This window comes from Arabidopsis thaliana, chromosome 5 (genome assembly GCF_000001735.4).
Source record: "Arabidopsis thaliana chromosome 5, partial sequence".
NCBI classification, from domain to species: Eukaryota; Viridiplantae; Streptophyta; class Magnoliopsida; order Brassicales; family Brassicaceae; genus Arabidopsis; species Arabidopsis thaliana.
Genome location: NC_003076.8, coordinates 974,337 through 998,377, shown reverse-complemented (window position 1 = coordinate 998,377; position 24,041 = coordinate 974,337). Strand labels below are relative to the sequence as shown.

Below are 24,041 nucleotides of genomic sequence, written 5' to 3'. Positions count from 1 at the left end.
AATCTGTTCGGTTTGGACAAAAAACGCAGGCCTAATCTTATGCAATAACCAACTCAGAAGCATGGGTTTTGGACTGCTAAAAACTTGTTTGCTCAAAACACATGGACTTCGGTCCAGGCCCGGGTCTGGAAGGAACAACTTAAACAATACCTAAAACTCCTCCTCTCGTCTTCTTCTTCCGACAACCCTAACTTGGGAGTCACTTTAAAGTCAAGAGTTTCCACCAAAGAATGTAAGTACTGGTTTTCTACAACAGTTTTTTCTTCAAATATGAGTATTCGCAAAAATCGATTTCTATTCTCTCTTTTTCTTTTTTCGGCCATGTTCCAGGTTGAGCATTAAGAAACCAAATGTCCTTCATGTTATATGTATGAGAATGACAACAACTGATGAGGTTTTTGAAGAAGGATTTAACTTAAGTGATGAAGCAGGGACATATTGTGAGTGTCAAGGTTAGTTTCTAGTTCATTGATGGTTGTTAGATTATGAGTGCCTCCACACTGTTGATGAAATTAAGAACGATGAAAGTAAAGAAAAGGAAAGCCTCCACACTTGATGAAATTAAGCAGGATGCAGTTTGAGAGAGAATAGCTCAATAGTCCCCTCTATAGTTTGTATCGAGTCTATCCACTATATATGGTCTTATATTGTGATTCTCCATGGTTTTTATTTGACTTTTGCAGATAGAGATATTTATATACCCTAGAAGAGGTTTTGTTTTTGTTAATTAAATTTTGACTTGTCGAGCCATTTCATCATTTGCATTCAATGTGATTTCTTGATTTCCCTCTAAAGATATGAAGATTGAGAAGTTTCCAGATGTTAGTGATAATGCAGCTTGATAGAGATTCATAAACGTCTTTAGAAGCTCTCTGATGTGTTTCCAAGATCTCAGGGTTACTCAGGAGCAAGTCGACAGCTTCTTTGAGCTCTAGTTTTGTCGAGACCTGTGTCACCGATAAGGGGTTCGCCTGCTGCATCGCCTTCACCATGTGAGAGAAATGCCCAACATGACAACCTAATCAAAGATTCCATGAATGTTGAGATAAAGGAGAGAAAGAGTGATAATATACAAGCATCTAATCTTTATCATTGAGAACCTGTAATAACGGCGCAGCCAGCAGCAGCTGCTTCAGACAAGTTGTGACCAGTTAAGCCCGGGATGAAAGAGCCTCCAATGACGGCTATTGGAGCGACACTGTACAATTCCCTTAGTTCACCTGAAGAAACCAAGCAGACACAGATAGGGTTCTTAAAGAAAAGGGACTAGCACTAGGAAGATAAACTAAAAGTAGTGAAACCCTAACCTAGTGTATCCACCACATATATATTCGTCTTCCTTGGTGTAAGCTTTTCGTTTTGAGACCTTAGAGCAACACTTTGGCCATCTTTCCGCAGTTTCTACAAAAAAAGCTGAGGACAATGAAATTCGATTCACCAAAAAGATCAACCTTCAATAAGCCATTAATATGAAATAAGCAGAAGGTGTGGTATACCATACATGAGCAATCTGTTGGCCATGATGTGGATGTCGAGGCACAATTATGACAACAGAGTCCGGATGTGATTCGAGAAGCATGTTGTGAACTCCTAAAATGACTGCACACAACACTTTGATAATTAGTTTTAAGCAATGCATAGAACAACAGAAGAAGCATACCAAATAAAAAGTCAATCAGCTCCAAACTCCTACTTCCTTACAAGTCACTTGCAATCAAGTCATGGAAGTGACTTCAGATCCACACGATAGTCTACGAGGCTAAAAAAAGGTTATGCTATATACTAGTTTAGGACAAAAGTACCTTCTTCTTCGCCTCTATGTAATGAAGATGCAATCCAGACTTTCATTTCTGCGAGTTCTACTTTTAGATCTCTTATACTTTCAGATGTTCCACTAGATACATGGAACTTGTTTACCACTGGAACAAAAAGCAGACAACACACATGGATATTTCTATCGCATTAACAGAAAGAGTATGAGCAATTCAGTAACATAATGGGTTGCACATTATATCCAATATAAGAATATCTTGAAGGTTTAAAGTGGACTACAATACCGTATTTTAAGTCACCAGAATAATTTATGACAAAGGGTGGCGCATGCAGCAACTGAAAACGTATACCCTGCAGGGTGCTCTGTCGCATTTGAGGTAAATAGTTTTAATACAATCAGATAAGATTAAAAAAAAATGACTTGCTGAAGTTAGCATACATACCAGTGGGGCTATCAATGAGAATTTAGATAGCAACAACGATACCAGCGGTAGTAAGAGCGGACTCGACCACCGTTTAAAGGATTTAGTAGACATCCGAGCGTTCAACAATCCCAACGGAATCTAAAGAGATTAACAGAAACACAATCAAAAGAGTTCAATATCTTCGCACAAGTGATACATCCATATAGACATCAAGAAGGATCAAAGAATTACTAGAAGTCCTGAAGCAGCCATGATAAGATTAGGCCAGAGTTCGTTCTCCATTATGATAATCGCATTCGGTTTCCAATGGCCAAGGAATCTGTCAATAGCTAAAGGTGTATCCAGTGGTGCAAACTGACCAAATTTTGAAACTTTAGCATATCTATAAGACTTCACAGAAAATATCATCATACAAATCAAAACATACCTGATGTAATACACCAACAGGGAGCTGATTCTTTATTACTTCACTGCAACCAAAAGATTCAAAGAAATCAAATTACAAAAGACAAAAACTTTGAACTTTTTCAATTTTAGATTTTTATGTAAGAAACAACAATGAGCCACATACAATGCAGATACTGTCGTCGTCGTCATTAGGATAGTCAAATCTGACTTTACTTCATTGCAGTGTCTGATCACCGGAATAGCAGCCATTCCTTCACCTGAGAGTCACTCAAAACAAACAAACCAAAAATCATAATTTCTCGATTTGGAGATTAGCTTCAATGAGCAATGAAGAGTTGAACAGTTTTGTTTCGTTGAGTTAAAATTTGAAGGTCATAGAGATTGTAACCTAAAGAGACGGCGTGAAACCAGATAAGCGATCCCGGTGGTCTTACGGCGGAGGGATGACCGAACCGCTCGGGCCAACGGCTGAAATGCTCTAATCCCCGGAGTCTGCGCCACCGTATGTGTAGGTGAATCAACGGGGAGACACCGTAGGTTAAAGCTCTGTATAATCTGTATACAAACACTCCGAGCTTCATCGCGTCTCCGGCAACTAACGACGGCGCCGACGTTAGCTTCTTTCCTTCACCGTAGACTCCTTCAATGGCGTTGCCGTTTTCTAATGAGGCCTTAAGCCCATTAATTATTTTTGAGCCCAATAATACCAAAGTATGGCCCAACTAGTAGAACGACGATTAAAGTAACTACTATTTATTATTCATTACGTGTGGGAATGATCTTAAGATTCTTAAAAATGCAGGATTTTGTTACATTATGAACTGTTAATTTCTATTTTAAGAAAAAAGAGACAACTCTATAATAATTCAAAAGTAGTTTGTGGAAACAAATGTGAAATGAGAATTACCCTTTTGCCTTTTTTTCACTGATTTTATTAAGAAAATTCTTCAGTGCAAAATGTTGAAGAATAACTTTGATAACAAGTTTAGCTTCCCACGTGCCATGTTTGCTTGCCGGTGAGCTTTATCTATCGTTTCAGATTTATCTCGTCGACTAACTTGTAAGTTCCAAATTGTAGTCCAGTTACATTTTTGATATTGAAGAGAAATTCTCTAATATAATGAACATATTTATGTTAATATTATATTTGTTTTTAGTTCCTCTCCTTCACGTGGCTAAACATATCAATTCTAAATACGAAATAATAACGACTAGCTATGCAACGACTTTTTATTTTATCTTAGAGCCATAAAAAAAATCCGTTGTTAAAACGCAATTCTGGTCAGGTTATGTATATTTTTAAATATAATGAAGACCAGTGTTTGTTGGAAAATATTTGATTAATTGACGTAAGAACAAATAATTTATAGTATAATGTCAAAGATGGCTATAGTTTTGTCAAAAGCGGCAAAAGTAATTAATATATGATACTCCAACTAAAAGTGAAATATTTTAAAATTAGAAAAAAAAAAAAAAAAAACTTGACCTAGGAACTTTCCCATTACACATATATAAATATAAAGCAAAATTAGTAATGAAACATTGAAGTAGGTGAGAATAAGAGTGATGAAGACTTGGTCTTGAAGACTAAGGTGTGGTGTCTACTTCGCCACTCGAGCCACATTGTATACATCAACTCGGTGGTTCGCATAGAAGGTAGACCATATCCAATGATAGCTTCTCGAAATTCTCATATATAATGTAGTCTTAGTATAACTTGGTACACAAATTAAAAATATAACTGAACTTATTTTTCATGTTATTATGGTGATTTGATCCTTTGATGTTGAATAGTTTTTTCTTCATGATTTCAATATGGACGGCAAGTATCTTTGCACACTACGTAGCCGATTAAATATATTACTTTTACCAAATCCGAAGTTGAGTATTTCTTATTTTTAAATCCCTAACTGTATAATGAGTTAATGACTTTATAAAATGTTTACCCATTTGTAGAACAATTATGCTTAGACAAATTATTAAGTTTGGTTCTAATGAACCGTTAATTTCAATTTATAGTTTATACAACATATACGTATATCACGCCGAATAAAAATGGACACTAAAATTTCCTAAATGTTTCAGAACTATAAGATATACAATATTGTATGATCAGATGATCGAACATCATACTTAGTATATAATTGTTAAACATTTAATTAAAGAGGTTTCAACAACCCCTTCCCAGCTTTTAAAAGGGGAGGGAGACTAAAAAAGCATTTTTAAAAATTCGATAGATACGTAATTTAATATATACGCACAAATGTACGTGTTTGCGTATATATATGCCGACAAATAAAGATTGAAATAACACCTTAAAAAAAAATGTCTAGGGGAGTTTCAGTGCCAAAGTAGATAGGATATCAATTATATATGATATGTATATGGACATTGGATCCCACCAGTTAGTTCCTGAATTATGTTTTCTACAAAACTTGATTGATTCTTTGAATTTTGTTTTCATATTTTTTATAGCTAAAGTAACAAAGATGCCCATTTTTTCTCTTTTCTGAAAGACTAATATTTGCATAAACTTTTTGGTTTTGGTAATGAATTATTCTATTTGTAAATAAAACTTTGTTCCTGTGGTAGGGGCCTATAACATACTTATGACTTGGGTACGTTCAAAGCTAAACTGCTCCGATTAGTAAATAAAGAGTTAAAACTAAAAAGTCTATGTTGCGACTAGTTGCCTTTGTCCGTGGGTACTCCTGTCATTATTTATTCTTTTCATTTTTGGTTAGGGTGTTCCATTTCATCTATTGATCGGTTTAATAAAGAAAGGAACATAAAATTGCCGATTCAGAATTATTGTAAATGACGAAAGCAAGAAAAGAATAGTGACAAATGTGAGTGAAATAAGCAAAGTCCAACTGTAAGAACCCATGTGGTATTTGGTCCTTATACATTATGTTTACTTGCATGGTACTGCATGTTACTTTGCTGGCTGCATGCAACATATGTAGTGCTATTTTATTTTCTCCAATTATTTATTATTTATTAGTTTATTCTCTCTTTTTTTCATTATTATACCTCTGCACACATTTTTTTTATTACGGTTTAAGTTACCATGATAATATATAGGTACAAACGTAACTCATGTGTCATCATACATACTTGTTTCACATTCAAAGAAATCAAAGCCAATGAAAAATATAAAATTTTATTTTCTGTTAAAGAATGGTAATCTGAAACTGAAAGTTTGAAACAAACAATGATAGTGAAGAGTGGTAATTTGGTATCTTTTTTAATATATGCTATGAGTTTAATGAAATACTCGTATATGTAATAGTTAACTCACGTTTGTCTAGAAGATCAACAAATTAAATCCTGTCTATTATGTTGGATAATTGTCTCGGTATGTGTTCTCACATGACATGCCAACTAAATACAGACTTTAATTTGTCAATTTACTGACTTAATAACTGATTAAAACAGGAAATATCCTATCACAATTAAGTGCGAAAAAATAATCTAAGTTTCAAAGATTCCAAACTATTTTAAAATTTTGGTACTGGACCGACAGAAAATGAATCATTCGTATGAAGTTTACAAACTGAAATGTTTGTTTAAGGTGTTGTAATGTGAGTGATGGCTTAAGTATCCGCAAAAATAGTTAATTATTTAACTAACTTTCAATACATAAAATTAAGTTAAAATTCAAATTAATTTTATAAATAGTTACTTTCAAGTTTGAATCCAATTAGACCAAACGAATATGCATCACCAAGAGAAGCAACGAAATGTTTGGATCACATGGATCCTTTTCCTTTAACCCAAAACTAATGACCGTATAAGAGTCAACTTCAGCCGTTGAGCAGTCCTTATTTTCCAGCTATGTGTTTCATTTTATCATCGTTTTAAAAATGATCGAGATCCATTTACTTTTTTAGTCAACATTATTTCCTTTAAATTGCGATTTGAATATATTAACTTAAAAGATTACGAAGTAAAAATGATTGATGAACGAAGTCGAAACGTGCTTCGAAGTTTATGAAATAATTGACTTTTTGTATACTTAAAAAAATTTGACTTTAAACAAACAGAAAACTTTTTATTTATGGTACTTAATTAGAATATAACAAACTGGACCGTCGGTGGGATTTGAAGCATCATGGCAAATGTGCGTTGTTTTAAAATGTCTTGAATATTCATTTTCTCCTTTGGAGAGCTTCTGTTCGATTTTGATTGGTCGAAATATATGACATAACATATTTCCACTGAATTGTAAATAATGTATTAGGTATAGTGGCATATAACTCAATGCTAAAAACATATATCAATTTACTGGATTTCACAAAATTGTAACTCAATGTTACTCTATATATGGACCACTGCATGATATCCATGTCTTGTACTAAGGATTCGATCATTCGATTATCCTCATCAGAGATGTTCGCTATCTTGTCAATAGATGAGGACAAACAATATGAGACGATATATTTTCCTCGAGAAATGAACCATTAGAATCACTCTACTTTTGGAATTAACCGGTTATGCAAGTCCATATGATTTGTATAAATACTGATATACATAATGCTCATCTATAATGCATAGTTTTTTCATTCAGCTCTAAAATATTATAAGTAATGTTATTGAGCCTCGATTGATTGATTGACAAAAAAAAAAAATGTTATTGAGCCTTCGATTCTTTTTTTGAGCCTTTAATTGGTAGTTCTATATTAGATTACATATTATATCAACTGATTAATCTTCGATTTCTTGAGCTTAAAAATAAAATAAAATAATAAACGCTGGCTAGCAAATTGTTTTGACTGAGATGGTCCTATAGTTTTGGACGCCTAGACGGCTATAAACTATCGAGTTTTAACCTTATACATAATTCATAGTTGTTACGAATTATAATTAGGCAATTACACATTTGTATTATATTATACATCTATGTCACCTCGAGAAGATTGAAGCATTTTTTTTAACAATGACATTTTTATTTTTTAAGAAAATTATTTTATCAGAAACTTAAAATAACAATTTGTTTTGTATCTTCGCCTGGACGTCATTAATGTTTGTGTCGTTCAATAATGTTTGGTAGTTATATATAGAAAGAGCAAATTTATGGTTGATTGATGGTGCAAAAAAATTCATTTCTCTATATTCTAGAGAAATAAAATAAAAGAATAATGGAATATTAAATAGAGTCTAAAACAATATACACAAGGACAGAGCCTTTATATATAAAGACATTGATCTCTCTCTGATTTCTCACACACACACACACACACAACACTGTGTCTTCTCTCCCTCTGTTTCTGTTTTTAGATCTCTCTTCTCTCTTCTTTCTTTCCAAAAATCATCTTCTCCTTCTCCACCTTTCATTATCTTTCTTCTCTTACCAAAACCCTTTAAATACAAAAAAAAACTAAAACACATAAAAAAAATATTGAATTCTCCTTTTTCCCGACAATCTGAGTTTCTCAGGCAGAGAAGACAGAGATTTTCACCGTAAGGGCAAAAAACGAAAAACTCTGTCTCTCTGTTTCTGTTTCGTCCTTCCTTGGCTTTGATTTCTTACACCAAAAGAGACATCTTTAAAGAATCTCACATTGTTCCCTATTGCTTGTCTCACAAGAGAATCCTTGATCTAGGGTTCTTGCTTCCCTCCCCTGTTTTTTTCTTTAAATTCCTCCTCTGTTTTCTTTTTGTTCTCGTCGGAGTAAGAAGAGATGGAGCTAGGAGATACGACGTCGGTGATTCCAGACTCGTTCATGGGATACAGAGACGACATAACAATGCAAATGTCAATGGTTTTGGATCAGATACGAGCTCCATTGATTGTTCCAGCCCTTAGGCTCGGTGTTTACATCTGTTTGACAATGTCGGTGATGCTCTTTGTTGAAAGGGTTTACATGGGAATTGTTATCTCTCTTGTGAAGCTGTTTGGTCGAAAACCAGATAAACGTTTCAAATATGAACCAATCAAAGATGACATCGAGCTTGGAAACTCTGCTTACCCGATGGTTCTTATTCAAATCCCAATGTTCAACGAACGAGAGGTCCCAAATCATAATTCTGTTCTCTTCTTTCTTCAATTGTTTGGTTATCGATCTTTGTTGTTATTGATTGTTGTTGTTAATGCAGGTTTATCAACTATCTATTGGAGCTGCTTGTGGACTCTCATGGCCTTCTGATCGAATCGTTATTCAAGTTCTTGATGATTCCACTGATCCAACGATCAAAGTAATTTTCTTTTTGATTCTTTTCCGAAATGGGTTCTCAATTACATCAAACCTAAACCGTTACGTTTGTTGTGGCAGGATCTAGTGGAGATGGAGTGTAGCAGGTGGGCGAGTAAAGGAGTAAACATCAAGTATGAGATCAGAGACAACAGAAATGGATACAAAGCAGGAGCTTTGAAAGAAGGAATGAAGAAGAGTTATGTCAAAAGCTGCGATTACGTTGCAATCTTCGACGCTGATTTTCAACCTGAAGCGGATTTTCTATGGAGAACCGTACCGTATCTACTCCATAACCCTAAGCTTGCTCTTGTTCAAGCTCGCTGGAAATTCGGTAAGTTTTTTTTAAGAAAATTTAACCTCGTTATTTTAACGGTTCTTCCTTTTTAAGGTTCATACTTTTGATTTGATCGTTTTGGCCCTTTTGTTTATTGTGGTCTCATGATTGATAAGTGCTAATCACTAATCACTGCTTAGTTAGAAAGTTAGTCACGGGTTATGAGATTCTTTCTCTCTCAATTACTACTTCCTTTTTAGGCTAAGTACTTTAGAATGTACAAATCAGTGCAATTATTCATAAAATCGATTTAGTAGTAATAATTACGAAATCATCTGATCGCACATTATAAGTTAAATAGATAGATATACTTATATGCTACTGTATAATGTTTTTCCTTATTGTTTCTTGGGAAATTATGATTTTTTTAATGGAGGACTAAAAAAAAGAGAGAGTAGAGATGGGTCAAATTAATACTATAACTAGATATAAATGTAAGTGATAAACGATAACCTATGAACGTGTATTATATAACACTATATAATATTAACACATGATATGTTAAGAGCTCCTCCCATTATAGTAATTTTAGAATCATGGAGTTTTAATAATTTTGGTTAAAAAATATGGTTAGAAAAATAAAGTTTTAGTTACATTAACTAGAAGTGTCGGTGGGTGTTTTATTGTGAGGTCCCAATGTAACCTACCTAGCGAATATTGATATTGACGTATCCATTTTGTTCTAGCTTTAAAATGTGGAACTACTTTTTCTTTAACGATAAATTTAAATAATTTGTTAGTTAAGGATACGAAATTAATTTTTAAGGATCTAGGAGGCATATAATCTGGGACAATACCCCCTTCTAAACTAATTCAATATTTGACTCACCAAAAAAAAACTAATTCAATATTTAATGAAAACAAAACATTTGGAAAAATCTCTGAAAACATCAACAAATGTAAAAGTTATTAATGTTTTTTGGTCAATTTGTATTTGGTATGTCTGCAAGAGTTGGTGAAAATTTGGTTTTGGTGTTTTGGCTTTTTCTTCCAATAAATTGATTTTCCACTCATTTCAACATAGTAATGTTCTCCTCATATTTTAGTCAAAGTAAAAAAAATTATTTTTTGTCAAAAAAAAAGAAAAGAAATTATTTGTCAATAAAAATTGTCCACCAATGTATTTATAACTTCTGGCACCCAAAAAGCTGTCACGTATTTTGTATTTTACTAAGTAATTATCCACCATAAATAGTGGCTACTATAACCATTCAACTCTTAACTTTTCTAGACCAAATTTAAATCATACCGTCTCTTACTTGTATTTCCAAATATTTCATCGTAAATACCAAAATTAAACAAGATGAAATTTAGGAATCTAATTTGATCAAAATTACTAAATTAGAGTAGAGTTTAGTGGAATAGCATCACTGGCATCGTTGTCGTGTCCCATAATTGAGTGCAGAGAACATTTTGGGAAGTGTAGGCCACACAGGGGCAATGATTTCTCATTTAGTAGTTCAAATAGTATGGGTAGATTTGTCATTTTCACTAGATCCGCCACGTGTACGTAGCCAACACCATCCATCTCCCTCCATGTGCAACAACGTGGGACCCAGCTACTCTCTTCTACTACAACTAGTCTCTGTCACTCTCACTCTCACCACTCACTTTTTTTTTTTTTTTTTTTTTTAATGTTTTTATGTAAAAAAATTGTTTTTATTATTTAATTAGATCCTGAAACGACTAATAATTGAAAAACTTCGATAATTATGCTTTTAGAGGAGAGAAACTTACAAAATAAAGAGATCATCATGTGACAAAATCTAACGAGCTGTTGAAATCTAATTGGGTTTGTAGTTGAGCTAGGTGTCTATCATTTCATAATTGATTTCCAATTTCACCAACTTGTTTATTAATGTCTTTCATTAATACCACCACATTTATTGTTTTATTTTTTTATATTTTTTTTTCCTAAACAAAATAATTGAATTCCACTATTTTTTCAACTTTTTTGCAGTAAATTCGGATGAATGTTTGATGACAAGGATGCAAGAAATGTCTTTGGATTATCATTTTACGGTGGAACAAGAAGTTGGTTCTTCTACTTACGCTTTCTTCGGATTCAATGGTACTTTTTTTTAACACACATTTTAAATTAAAATTTTGTTAGAACATGTTTTGAACCGTTTTATTCATAAGTTGTGAATGTGTTTCGATACAATAAATTATAGGAACTGCGGGAATATGGAGAATATCGGCATTAAACGAAGCTGGTGGTTGGAAAGATAGAACGACCGTGGAAGATATGGATTTGGCCGTGAGAGCTAGTCTCAAGGGTTGGAAATTCTTGTACCTCGGTTCTTTGAAGGTAGTATAATATATTTTTTATAGACTATGGTTATAGAGTCACTTAAAGGTTGACATGTGAAATAATTATTTGTTTAAAAAAACTATAGGTTAAAAACGAGTTGCCAAGTACATTCAAGGCTTATAGGTATCAACAGCACAGGTGGTCATGTGGTCCAGCTAATCTTTTCAGGAAAATGGCATTCGAAATCATGACTAATAAGGTTTCCTTCAATCCCTCTACACGAATTAGAAAGTCTTTAAGATACAATAACATAACAAAACTGAACCGGTTTACTTTCTTTTGGCAGAACGTGACTTTGTGGAAGAAAGTTCATGTGATATATAGCTTCTTCGTGGTTAGAAAGCTAGTGGCACACATTGTTACCTTCATCTTCTACTGTGTGATCTTACCCGCTACAGTTCTTGTACCGGAAGTTACTGTTCCGAAATGGGGAGCGGTTTACATTCCTTCAGTCATTACTCTCCTCAACGCCGTTGGGACACCAAGGTAAAAAAACATTTTCGGAGAGTTTCTTGGGGCTCAAGTCTTATTAGGGTTCTAATTGTTGGTTACATGTATTTTATAGGTCATTGCATCTTATGGTCTTTTGGATTCTGTTCGAGAATGTGATGTCTCTTCACAGAACAAAAGCTACCTTTATCGGTTTACTCGAAGGAGGAAGAGTTAATGAGTGGATTGTTACAGAGAAGCTGGGAGATGTTAAGGCTAAATCAGCCACCAAGACTTCAAAGAAGGTTATTCGTTTTAGATTTGGAGATAGGTAAAAAACTTCTTCCCTTTTTCAATTTGATTTCGGTTACTGGTAAACTGTACCAAACCAATTCTAATATTACCTTTTTTGTGTGTTATGGCAGAATTCATGTGTTGGAACTCGGTGTAGGAATGTATCTGTTATTTGTGGGATGTTATGACGCGTTTTTTGGGAAGAATCATTATTATCTATACCTTTTCGCACAAGCAATCGCGTTCTTCATTGCGGGATTCGGGCAAATTGGGACAATTGTGCCTAACCATTGAAGGGAAAAAGGAGTTTTCGAGCGACGAATTGCTCGAGGATAAGAAGATGATTTGTTTTCTTTCTTTTTGGATTCGCTAGCTATTTAAATTCTTGTTGGTGTGAATAGAGAGAATTGATGATACCATTGTTACAGAAATGGTGTGTGTAGTGTGGAAGATAAAGGATACTTATAGTAAAGAAGAAATATACTTTGAAGGTTTTTTTCAGATTCCTTGAAGGCAAATGATTTTTGACTTATCGCTAGACAAAAGAACTTAACTGAACAAATAGATTCAAAGCTTTAAACAATTTATGGATATTGTAGCTATATAGATTTTATAACTAATAGTAGCAATCAAAGATAGAGAAGTTGGTCACTTTACATATATGTTTGCTCTTCAACAAACTGTTTTTTAATCTCTACAACAACGATCATGGAGATTCGCTTCTAAGAAACTGGAATCTATCATTGGTTAAGAGACCGAGCAGACCCGAGCCATTGAGGTTAGCGTATTTCACATCTTGAAGCGGAAGTTGACTTGACAATGCGAACCGTTGTGAGACAGCAAAAGACCAAGGATCTTGCAAGATGAGTTCACGGGTGGACTCATCATACGATGCAAAAAGTTGTGTCATTTCCTCGCCAAAGTCTAATCGCCGTTCTTGGCAAACTGATGGCATCTACTATAGCTTGTGTGGATGACTGTTTCTGAGAATAAGAACCATCACCTCTTCTCTTGAGACAAACATGAAATCCATCTACAATATGAACCGAATTGCTTGTTACGTCAGCCAACGAAACCAAAGGTCCTCTGTTTTGACGCATGTCAAATACTAAAACCATTCCATTCTGTAGTCCAGCATAAACATTGTGATAGTTGTTGAGATCCCAAGAACAAGACAAGGTGCAGCTGGTAGACGAACAACGCCACCGTTGGTCCAAACTTCCATACAGATCGAACATAATGATTCTTTATCCTCCTGCAATCCTGAAGACGATGATGAACAAACACTTTCTGATGACCTTCTTTGATACTCACTCTCGTTCTGTGAAACCCTAGGTGAGTCTACCACATCGATGTATTGGCTAATTTGGCGTTCTTCTTCCTCATCAGGTTCATCGAATACTTCCATTGTTATTCCGACATTACCACAGACGAAACGCCGTAGTCGCTGCATTAAGGCAAAACCCAAAACTTAGCTTCTTACAAAACAGAGCAATCTGTATATAAAGAGCAAAGCAGCTTAAAAAGTAAGCTCGATTAAAAGAAAACTAATACTTGCGTTTCCTTTTTTTCTTCAACATGAAAACCGCAAAAAAGGAAACTCTACATGAAAACCAATTAGTATTATGATTCTTGGTGTGATTTGGTTAATTCACAATCAGAGAAATACGAAGCGGAAGTTGGAAACCTTTGGAAGACAGCAAAAGTGGAAGGAACACAACAAGTTTATTAATTTTAACAAAATAGAGGGGAAATGCAGGCTGTGGGGTTCGAACCCACGCGCACTTATGTGCAGAAGAACTTAAGTCTTCCCCCTTAACCACTCGGGCAAACCTGCTTGTTATTATTTTTCTCTTCCTATTATATTTATATACGCAAACTGGTGTAGTAGCTGCATATTAACCACAAGCCCTAAAAATCCTTAATTTCGGGTCCATTAGATTATGTTACAAAGTGACATGCTAACTAATCTTCAATCAATGTATGTTTTGGACAGAGAATTTCAAATGTAGATTTTCACTAGAAAAGTCTACAAAAAGACTTAATATCCATACCACTAAACACAAACAAAGGTTTAGCACAGTTTCAGCTACCAAAACGATAAAGTTAAACAGGAAGAAATGCCTGAAAAAAAAGACCAACTAAAACTGGCTCACTCGCAAGTTCCAGATTTAAGTACCAAAAGACATCAAAGTTCTAGAGTAGATATTATAGAGAGTAGTCATCATGCTGCTTCTTCTTCTCAAGCAGCTGCACTGTGTTTGGCCTTTGTGTGAGACTGCAATCCCATTTCCGAAGTAAAGGTTCTGGTGCACGACTTGCACCCAAACGCTCCTGCAGACTTCGGTGTCTGCTGCTGCTTCGATGTCTCTCCAGTGCTGCCTCCACCAGAATTCTTACCCGCCTGTTTTGAGGGATGAGGAGTTGCAACATGGACATGCGGTTTCTTCGAATCTGCTTTGTCCGAATGTTTTTTAATTAAACAAATCAATCTTCCTTTCTATCGTTAAAATAAGTATTCAATGGGGAGATTGGTAAAAAGGATTTAATCACCTGTTTTCTGAGGAGTTACAAACTTAGCCTTCTTGTTGGACGCAGGGTTCTTGGAGGAGTTGGGTTCTGCAGACCTCTTCTTGGGTTCTTCAGGCTTTTATAAACCAAGAAAACTTAGAATCAGATTCGAGCTTGACCACAGAAGCAGAGAAATTGCTCCCAAAGGAAGATAAGATAGAACAAATATAGGTTTCCCATCAACAAGCACATAAAAGAGACTGTCATGTTACCTTCTTTGGGGTTTCCTCTTCTGAGGAGTCATCTTCTTCGTCGTCTGATGAGTCATCTTCCTCACTGTCAGATTCAGCAGTAACCTTCTCTTCCTGAAACAAAGCAGCCATGATAAGGATTAAAGAAATGTGAGAATGGGCTAAAACACAATAGGTAATCAAGGGTTCATGTGAAAATGCAAATATAGAAGTTACAAACATACTTAAGATAACTCTAGTACCACTGTCTATAGGTTTAATCAACATGTCACTGAGCCTAAGTAAAATTCTATAACAAATTGAGCTAGTATATATAGATAAAAGTACCTCCTCGTCTCCAGAGTTTTCACTATCATCATCATCTGAAGAATCTTCTTCACTACCGTCAGCGTCATCATCTTGCTTGGCTTTGACATCTTCATTTGGCAACTGAAAGTTCACCTGTTTCGCAGCAGATTTCGGAGCAGCTGGCTCAACCAAGGCCAAATAAATTTATAAGAGATTGATGTTCTTAAATAAACTAAAATAAGACAACTGGAGACAAATCATTGCAGGACTGGATATAAAAGTCCCCATTTACCTTTGAAACCAGCAGCCTCAAGTTGATCATCAATCAAATCCTCAGGCTCGGTGAGATAGAGTCAAGGAAGTCAAAAACAGAGTAAAGCAACAAGTCCCCAAAACATTTTCATCAACAAAGCTTAAAGCGATAACAACAAAAATGTTCAAATAGTAAAGGATATGGATCAGATGCATCAACTTTGTAACCAGAGAAGAAAACGCTCCCATTCTTCCAAGTATGAGACAGCGCAAAGTTCCTTTCCAAGACAATCTCCGTAGACAGCTGAGGAAACTTCTCATGAGATAGCGTTCCAATGAGAAGCTTATCCGATCCAACAGTCACGTAAAGCTGGATTGGTTCGGTTACATTGTTCTTACTCTCTCCCAAAGCAACCTTCAACAAAAATAAACCAAACGTCACTGTAAAATACATTCTTATAAATCAAATTAAGCTTGCAAATTCAAAAGTACCTGAGAGATGTGCACGAGCCTGTCTAGCCCAGGATCTAGGTGAAGTGGTTTGCCATTCTTAACTTCAACACCTGCAAACGCATAGAAAGCATACAAATCAGTAATTCTGCAACAAAATCCCCAAATGAAACCTCTATCGGAGTTAAAACCTAGCGAGAGAGAAAACTTTTCAGTTTTCCCCAATTTTCTACGAAGACGAACAGTCCATACCCTAGATTGTCACATATACTCACTATTCCCGTTTCTCGTTTAGCTAAACAGAAGATTCCATAGAAAAAACAGTAGAAAAACATGGCAAAACGAAAAAAAGCGATGAAACCAGAAGCTAAAAAAAAACTAAATGCAGGAAATGAAGCGCAGAGAACGAAGAAGAAGAAGGAGTAAGATAGGAGATGTTTTTTACCCCAGAACTCCATTGTTGTGCGAGGTAGTGTGATCTTGAAGGCGACGATGCGTCGAAGGAGAAGGAGAAGGTTCTAGAAGAAGCTGAGAGCGATTCGTCTCTCGAGAGCGGTTTTAGGGCGTGTTGATGTGAGAAGGCTAAAATGTCCGCTGGAATTTATTAATCGGAGGAAGGGATTTTAGGGATCCTCTGTTACGCGGTCCACTCGAATATCTCCTTTAGTTGGGCCATGATTTTAAAATTAGCCCAACAAAACTAACGTTTCAAGCCCATACTTTATTTTGACGGCTTTTTTTAACGGTGTCAGGACGGATCGTAACGGACTTTTAACACTTTATTTGACTGACGGAGTTTTCGTCAACATGTGGGGTCTATATATTCATGTCTTCATGACAATATCTATCTCCATTCCTCAAAATAAGTCCCACGGATAAATTGAGCATAATGTATCGCAAAGTTTTAATTTTTTTCTAATCCAAAGAAAAACCAGTTAACAAAATCTGTGAAGAGTTTATATGATAAAACTAAGTACGGTCCCCGACTACGAATAATTAAAATTATTAAATGGATAGTTGCACGAGTGAGAATTAAGGAACACTATTATTATATTAAACACAATTCATTTTAGTTAGATCTATTCGGGGCCTCTCGTGTTTAGATTTAGAAGAGTTCTCGGCATGAATCATGAACATTTTCCAATGCTCTTAAATTTATAGTTTACCAATATTATACTCCGGTTTTACATATCACACATAATTTCGATTTTTTTCAACATATGTGATCATAATCAATTGTTAAGTTTTAATTTATGCGCATAAAAAAATATATGTTTGTATAGTAGTTAAGGAGAATTTTTTTTTGTTATGTTTTAGCACTTTTTGGATTAATACTAGTTTTAAAAGTATGATTTTTTTTTTATTTTTTTTTGTGCACAAATATGATCAAACCCAAAAGTTTCTTTACATAGTAGCAACTTTATATTCTCAGCAGCCATGGCTAAAAAACGTAAGTTAATGACAAAAATGCGTTGAGTGCAATGAACCTGGCAGTATTCGATGAACCTTAGCGGATCAAATGATATAAATATGCAATAGAATTTAAATATTTATTTATTGTCCAAGCTGCGTGGATAGCTTGATAGATAAATTAATGACAGCACATTGACTACCCAAGCTGCGTTGATAAGTACTTGATCAAAATCTTTACATTTTTATGAAGTACTATAATCCAAAGTTAACTTTTAAGCAAAAGATAATTTTTTGTAATGGTTGTGAAAAATTCACTTATAATAACACGAAACATAATGAAGTATTATTAGTTCATTTATATATAATACACAAAAAACATAAAGGCAATAAAAATAACCAAATTAAAAAAAAATGGAGAAGTAGAAAAGAAAACGAAAAAAAAAAAAAAAGAGAGAGATAAGATGCATGCATGGTATAGAAGTCGCAGGCCGAAGACCAGAAATACGAATGTGTTTGAATAGACAAATTAAGGAATATAAAGACAGAAGAGCCCATCCATTTTCGCATACACGAATACATCCCCCTCGACTCCAATTATTTTATTATAGTCCATTCTCTCACTTTCTATTCTAAATATTGTGGACGTTATAAAGGCTTTTTATTTATTTTATGTCGAGTTTTTTAGACTACGTAGAGCCGAATGAAAATTTCATGTTTAGGTATACGAAACTTGGATCCAATGTTACGGATTCAGATTGGTGTAAAAGATCAAATTTGATAGTATTTGGATTTGATAGGCAAGATGGTTTAGTATTTTACACTGTGTATGTTCCTCTTTTAGCTTTGCGTTTTCTACTTTCACTACGATACTACTTTTTATCTTCCAATTTCAGTTGCTTATCACCAAAATATGAAATACCAAATTAATTGTTTAAACAGTTTTATTAGCGATTAAATTAGCACAAAACATATGAATAGATATCATAGTCGAATACAAAAATTAGACAAATAATAATACACTAAAAAACAAACTAAATTGGAGAATTGTTTTGACAAAAAATAAAAAAAATGTCAAAGTTCCATAAAAAGGAGGACAAAAGAGGAATATAACGAAATTATCAACAGAAACGCACCGAGTAAGTTTATTTCCTATGATAACGCAAAAACAAAAAAAAAATCCAATTCCATTAGAGAGAGAGAGAGAGAGAGAGAGAGAGAGAGACTTTTTTAAAAAGTACAAAAAAAAAATGAAAAACTAGAGAGAGAAACAAGTGGCTAGCTAGCTCGCCAAACTTCTTCAACAATGGCGGTTTCCTAGGGTTTGATGTTTATATGATCGGGAAACTCTCTCATCTAGATCGCGATAACTCTCTTTTCCATGGAAATGCCCGGTAGAAGATCTAATTACACTTTGCTTAGTCAATTTTCTGACGATCAGGTGTCAGTTTCCGTCACCGGAGCTCCTCCGCCTCACTATGATTCCTTGTCGAGCGAAAACAGGAGCAACCATAACAGCGGGAACACCGGGAAAGCTAAGGCGGAGAGAGGCGGATTTGATTGGGATCCTAGCGGTGGTGGTGGTGGTGATCATAGGTTGAATAATCAACCGAATCGGGTTGGGAATAATATGTATGCTTCGTCTCTAGGGTTGCAAAGGCAATCCAGTGGGAGTAGTTTCGGTGAGAGCTCTTTGTCTGGGGATTATTACATGCCTACGCTTTCTGCGGCGGCTAACGAGATCGAATCTGTTGGATTTCCTCAAGATGATGGGTTTAGGCTTGGATTTGGTGGTGGTGGAGGAGATTTGAGGATACAGATGGCGGCGGACTCCGCTGGAGGGTCTTCATCTGGGAAGAGCTGGGCGCAGCAGACGGAGGAGAGTTATCAGCTGCAGCTTGCATTGGCGTTAAGGCTTTCGTCGGAGGCTACTTGTGCCGACGATCCGAACTTTCTGGATCCTGTACCGGACGAGTCTGCTTTACGGACTTCGCCAAGTTCAGCCGAAACCGTTTCACATCGTTTCTGGGTATTTGTTCCTGTTAAGCTTTGTTTCCCAAAATTATTGAATCGTGGTTATAGAGATATGGTCCTCTTGTTTCCGAAGTTTCAGTTAGATCTCCTTACCAAAAGTCTATTAGTAGCAAATGAGATATGTTGTTTAGATACATTGCAGAGTATGATTGTTTTGTGTGCTGCATCAGGTTAATGGCTGCTTATCGTACTATGATAAAGTTCCTGATGGGTTTTATATGATGAATGGTCTGGATCCCTATATTTGGACCTTATGCATCGACCTGCATGAAAGTGGTCGCATCCCTTCAATTGAATCATTAAGAGCTGTTGATTCTGGTGTTGATTCTTCGCTTGAAGCGATCATAGTTGATAGGCGTAGTGATCCAGCCTTCAAGGAACTTCACAATAGAGTCCACGACATATCTTGTAGCTGCATTACCACAAAAGAGGTTGTTGATCAGCTGGCAAAGCTTATCTGCAATCGTATGGGGTTTGTACTCATACAATCCTTACTATCCCTTTGAACTTATATTTTTATATCTTCCTGTGATTTCTCACATTGTACTCGTTAATTCTTGCTTCCCCAGGGGTCCAGTTATCATGGGGGAAGATGAGTTGGTTCCCATGTGGAAGGAGTGCATTGATGGTCTAAAAGAAATCTTTAAAGTGGTGGTTCCCATAGGTAGCCTCTCTGTTGGACTCTGCAGACATCGAGCTTTACTCTTCAAAGTGAGATCCCAACTTTGATGCTATCCCCATGACATTTAAGACATCTTGTGAAATGATCATATAAATTATTGTGCTTCATCCATTTGTTTTTATTGGAATACATATGAAGAACGTTGAATGTGAAAAGTGGTGTTATTGATTAGAAAAAAATAGGTTACTGATAGTTGAATGTTCCAAAGAAAAAAAGTATTTTATATCTTCTATTTGGTGCATGCAGGTACTGGCTGACATAATTGATTTACCCTGTCGAATTGCCAAAGGATGTAAATATTGTAATAGAGACGATGCCGCTTCGTGCCTTGTCAGGTTTGGGCTTGATAGGTATGATACAAGTGATTGCGAAAGAGCCTTTATTTTCCTATTTTCTTTGCTTTTTGTTTCTGGAAAAACAATTATAGCTCCAAATGTTTCGCAGAATATTAGGTTGATGACGTGGAAAATTTGTTTTGGTTTCAGGGAGTACCTGGTTGATTTAGTAGGAAAGCCAGGTCACTTATGGGAGCCTGATTCCTTGCTAAATGGTCCTTCATCTATCTCAATTTCTTCTCCTCTGCGGTTTCCACGACCAAAGCCAGTTGAACCCGCAGTCGATTTTAGGTTACTAGCCAAACAATATTTCTCCGATAGCCAGTCTCTTAATCTTGTTTTCGATCCTGCATCAGGTATTCCCATACAAAAAACCTGAATAATATGTTAACTTTTTGCATGCTGCTTACATCTCGTTTTGTATTTCCCCTAAAAGAGTAATCTCCTATCATTTAGGGTATTTCTTGATCATGTCTCAGTATCTGAAGTGTTAGTAGTCTTAGAATGATTCTATTGTTTGTTTTCTTGTCTCTTTTCACTTTAGTTGTTTTTGGCTGTTGATGTGTATGTTTGTTGGTGGGTTCTTTGCCTAATGATATTTAAGGTTAAACTTGTTAGTCTGCTGTTCAAGCTTATGAATTCTAGTGCATTTATGTGCAAGACTTGTCTTCTGGACTCTAATTTCTTATATCTGCTTGTTTGAATGGTTGTAGATGATATGGGATTCTCAATGTTTCATAGGCAATATGATAATCCGGGTGGAGAGAATGACGCATTGGCAGAAAATGGTGGTGGGTCTTTGCCACCCAGTGCTAATATGCCTCCACAGAACATGATGCGTGCGTCAAATCAAATTGAAGCAGCACCTATGAATGCCCCACCAATCAGTCAGCCAGTTCCAAACAGGGCAAATAGGGAACTTGGACTTGATGGTGATGATATGGACATCCCGTGGTGTGATCTTAATATAAAAGAAAAGATTGGAGCAGGTAATAATTTTACGGAAAAATTAATGATTCGGTCTAAAAATGCAAAGAAATATGAAATTCTTGAGGAAGTGGTTTTGCTTTGGACTCTGTTCTCGAACAAAATAAGGAAAAAGTGCCACCCATTTTGAGATTACATTCTTCTCTGTTGCCTTTAATTCTTCCACTCTAATTTGAGCGACTGCTCTTTCAGGTTCCTTTGGCACTGTCCACCGTGCTGAGTGGCATGGCTCGGTAAGAACTTTTTTGTCAGAATTTACGCAGCTGAATTTTTTTTCGCTCTAAAAATTTGGTTGTGACTTTTGGATCTGCTTGGTATTATAAAAGGCAAAGTTATTGTATATGTGACTCTCCGTTCTGTCAGAAATTAAACACGGACAAAAGGTGTCCCATTTTAGATGTATATGTGTCTTTATATCATAAATTTGTCTTCCTGTTTGAATTTTACAATTCTATCACTAGAAGAATTCTAATTTTGATTATTGCAGTAATATTCTCTATCAATTTCAGGATGTTGCTGTGAAAATTCTCATGGAGCAAGACTTCCATGCTGAGCGTGTTAATGAGTTCTTAAGAGAGGTGCACAAATAAAATTTTCTCTTGATTTTGGTAATGAACTTGTTGTATTAATGTCTCCAATGATCTTGATTCGCTGTCAGGTTGCGATAATGAAACGCCTTCGCCACCCTAACATTGTTCTCTTCATGGGTGCGGTCACTCAACCTCCAAATTTGTCAATAGTGACAGAATATTTGTCAAGGTACAATTACTTGGATTTGGAAGGTTTGATGTACTGAGTGTAGAATTTTGGCCTATAATGACTCTAATACCATGATTTCTTTCAAACAGAGGTAGTTTATACAGACTTTTGCATAAAAGTGGAGCAAGGGAGCAATTAGATGAGAGACGTCGCCTGAGTATGGCTTATGATGTGGTATGTTTAATTCCTTATGTTACATGTATGGGTGATTACTTCCTGATCTTGGTGTTTCTTCACATGGAACTTTCTTTCCAATTCTCTGTCACAGGCTAAGGGAATGAATTATCTTCACAATCGCAATCCTCCAATTGTGCATAGAGATCTAAAATCTCCAAACTTATTGGTTGACAAAAAATATACAGTCAAGGTTTGAATCTAAATTAGAAATTGTTGTGTCCAATGTTTTGATTTTGATATTTTATTCCTCTTGTGAGACAAGCTTATATATAAATTATGATTTTTAATTCTAAATTGGTTTGGAGACATTACAAAAAGGCGTTAATCTGCTGAAACTTAAAAGATACAGCAGCCTCAAGCTGTCGTCTTAAAAACAATCAGAACATTATTATTCTAACTCCTCAATTTGTCTTGAAATTTCAGGTTTGTGATTTTGGTCTCTCGCGATTGAAGGCCAGCACGTTTCTTTCCTCGAAGTCAGCAGCTGGAACCGTAAGTTCAGTTTGTTTGAAACTAAAACACGCTGAACAACGTAACTTTCTTCTAGGTCCTATTTCCAATGGAAGCTAAATAATTACTGACTTTGATATATCAGCCCGAGTGGATGGCACCAGAAGTCCTGCGAGATGAGCCGTCTAATGAAAAGTCAGATGTGTACAGCTTCGGGGTCATCTTGTGGGAGCTTGCTACATTGCAACAACCATGGGGTAACTTAAATCCGGCTCAGGTACTTTCCACTCTAAACATCTCAAATAATAATGATATTATTTTGCATTTGGAAGTCCCTCACTCTACATTTCATAACATGCTATATATGATCATACAAAAAAATGTTCCATAGGTTGTAGCTGCGGTTGGTTTCAAGTGTAAACGGCTGGAGATCCCGCGTAATCTGAATCCTCAGGTTGCAGCCATAATCGAGGGTTGTTGGACCAAGTACGTTAAGATTTTCTATCTCTTTTTTGAATTCTTCTTGAATAGACTTCATGTTTATGTATGTGTTTCATTACCAGTGAGCCATGGAAGCGTCCATCATTTGCAACTATAATGGACTTGCTAAGACCATTGATCAAATCAGCGGTTCCTCCGCCCAACCGCTCGGATTTGTAAAATACCCCCGGTCCATTCAAAAGTTGTTATAATCATGATATGCACATATACTCTCAGCATTCTTTTGCTGCCCAGGAGGGAGACACTAGTTAAGATATAGCTTTAAAGGTACATTCCTCATGAGCTATCAATCATATCCTACAGAATCCCATGGTTTTTATACATGTATTATTTTTGCGATCTTTGTCTGCTGTTTTGTTCCCTTTTTAATGTTGCAGATTGTTAAAATGTACATGACTATTGTCACAGGGAGGAAAAAAAAATGTAGTAATGGAAACAATGTGAGGGATATAATCTATCTATCTAGTCCCAAAGGGTAAGCAATATTTTGTTGTTATGTCTTTGTAGCAATGCACTGAAAGCTATATTTAATTACATTGCTGTACATTTATACCGCTAAATTAGTTACTAAGCGAAGGTAAAAAAGAGCAGCTGGTAAATGCTGTCAAAGGGTTTTGCAAACTCAATATGATTCATTGGATTTACATTTGTTCACTGTGCGATTAGTCTGGACTATAAACCAACAGAAATGAAATAAGACTGTAACTTTCGGAGACTCTAATACAGATGAATATAATCCCAAATCGTTAAAAACGCATTGGGACTGAAAATATCTAGATA

General features: G+C 35.6%; 5 protein-coding genes and 1 non-coding gene across 9 annotated transcripts; 2 read left to right on the top strand and 4 right to left on the bottom strand.

Moving 5' to 3' along the window:
• Window positions 1–528: 528 nt before the first annotated feature.
• Window positions 529–3,283, bottom strand: KDTA (KDO transferase A). 3 transcript variants are annotated; one of them, NM_120458.3, is made up of 11 exons: window positions 2,995–3,283; window positions 2,770–2,863; window positions 2,626–2,668; window positions 2,430–2,552; window positions 2,217–2,336; window positions 2,058–2,136; window positions 1,803–1,919; window positions 1,502–1,599; window positions 1,308–1,401; window positions 1,101–1,220; window positions 529–1,018 (listed from the first exon to the last, which is right to left on the bottom strand). In NM_120458.3, the coding sequence occupies exons 1-11, from the start codon at window positions 3,185–3,187 to the stop codon at window positions 756–758; spliced, it is 1,344 nt and encodes a 447-aa protein (NP_195997.2). In that variant the 5' UTR covers window positions 3,188–3,283; the 3' UTR covers window positions 529–755. The 3 variants fall into 3 exon arrangements, with proteins under 3 accessions (NP_195997.2, NP_001331079.1, NP_001331078.1); NM_001342729.1 differs by having other exon boundaries at window positions 1,101–1,401; NM_001342730.1 differs by having other exon boundaries at window positions 530–1,018; window positions 2,770–3,261.
• A 4,464-nt stretch (window positions 3,284–7,747) lies between these two features.
• Window positions 7,748–12,756, top strand: ATCSLA09 (Nucleotide-diphospho-sugar transferases superfamily protein). Its single transcript, NM_120457.4, has 9 exons — window positions 7,748–8,620; window positions 8,706–8,804; window positions 8,882–9,134; window positions 11,098–11,208; window positions 11,312–11,448; window positions 11,537–11,650; window positions 11,738–11,937; window positions 12,017–12,211; window positions 12,306–12,756. The coding sequence occupies exons 1-9, from the start codon at window positions 8,291–8,293 to the stop codon at window positions 12,466–12,468; spliced, it is 1,602 nt and encodes a 533-aa protein (NP_195996.1). The 5' UTR covers window positions 7,748–8,290; the 3' UTR covers window positions 12,469–12,756.
• A 124-nt stretch (window positions 12,757–12,880) lies between these two features.
• On the bottom strand, window positions 12,881–13,582 carry AT5G03750 (E3 ubiquitin-protein ligase; the record flags this gene model as incomplete). The annotated part of the gene is made up of 3 exons (NM_120456.1): window positions 12,881–13,054; window positions 13,134–13,359; window positions 13,473–13,582. 3 exons carry the CDS (start codon window positions 13,580–13,582, stop codon window positions 12,881–12,883), a joined length of 510 nt encoding a protein of 169 aa, NP_195995.1.
• A 346-nt stretch (window positions 13,583–13,928) lies between these two features.
• On the bottom strand, window positions 13,929–14,011 carry AT5G03745. The gene has a single exon. It is a non-coding gene; the product is annotated as a tRNA-Leu (tRNA).
• A 77-nt stretch (window positions 14,012–14,088) lies between these two features.
• Window positions 14,089–16,519, bottom strand: HD2C (histone deacetylase 2C). The gene is made up of 8 exons (NM_120455.4): window positions 16,372–16,519; window positions 15,969–16,039; window positions 15,680–15,891; window positions 15,517–15,566; window positions 15,264–15,403; window positions 14,958–15,050; window positions 14,728–14,821; window positions 14,089–14,628 (listed from the first exon to the last, which is right to left on the bottom strand). The coding sequence occupies exons 1-8, from the start codon at window positions 16,382–16,384 to the stop codon at window positions 14,417–14,419; spliced, it is 885 nt and encodes a 294-aa protein (NP_195994.3). The 5' UTR covers window positions 16,385–16,519; the 3' UTR covers window positions 14,089–14,416.
• A 2,009-nt stretch (window positions 16,520–18,528) lies between these two features.
• CTR1 (Protein kinase superfamily protein) lies at window positions 18,529–24,018 on the top strand. 2 transcript variants are annotated; one of them, NM_180429.4, is made up of 16 exons: window positions 18,529–19,365; window positions 19,541–19,842; window positions 19,940–20,081; window positions 20,299–20,402; window positions 20,538–20,743; window positions 21,101–21,376; window positions 21,567–21,607; window positions 21,884–21,952; window positions 22,033–22,133; window positions 22,223–22,307; window positions 22,402–22,500; window positions 22,734–22,802; window positions 22,906–23,037; window positions 23,152–23,246; window positions 23,324–23,528; window positions 23,670–24,018. In NM_180429.4, exons 1-15 carry the CDS (start codon window positions 18,718–18,720, stop codon window positions 23,418–23,420), a joined length of 2,466 nt encoding a protein of 821 aa, NP_850760.1. In that variant the 5' UTR covers window positions 18,529–18,717; the 3' UTR covers window positions 23,421–23,528; window positions 23,670–24,018. The 2 variants fall into 2 exon arrangements, with proteins under 2 accessions (NP_850760.1, NP_195993.1); NM_120454.4 differs by having other exon boundaries at window positions 23,324–24,018.
• The last annotated feature ends 23 nt before the right edge of the window (window positions 24,019–24,041 follow it).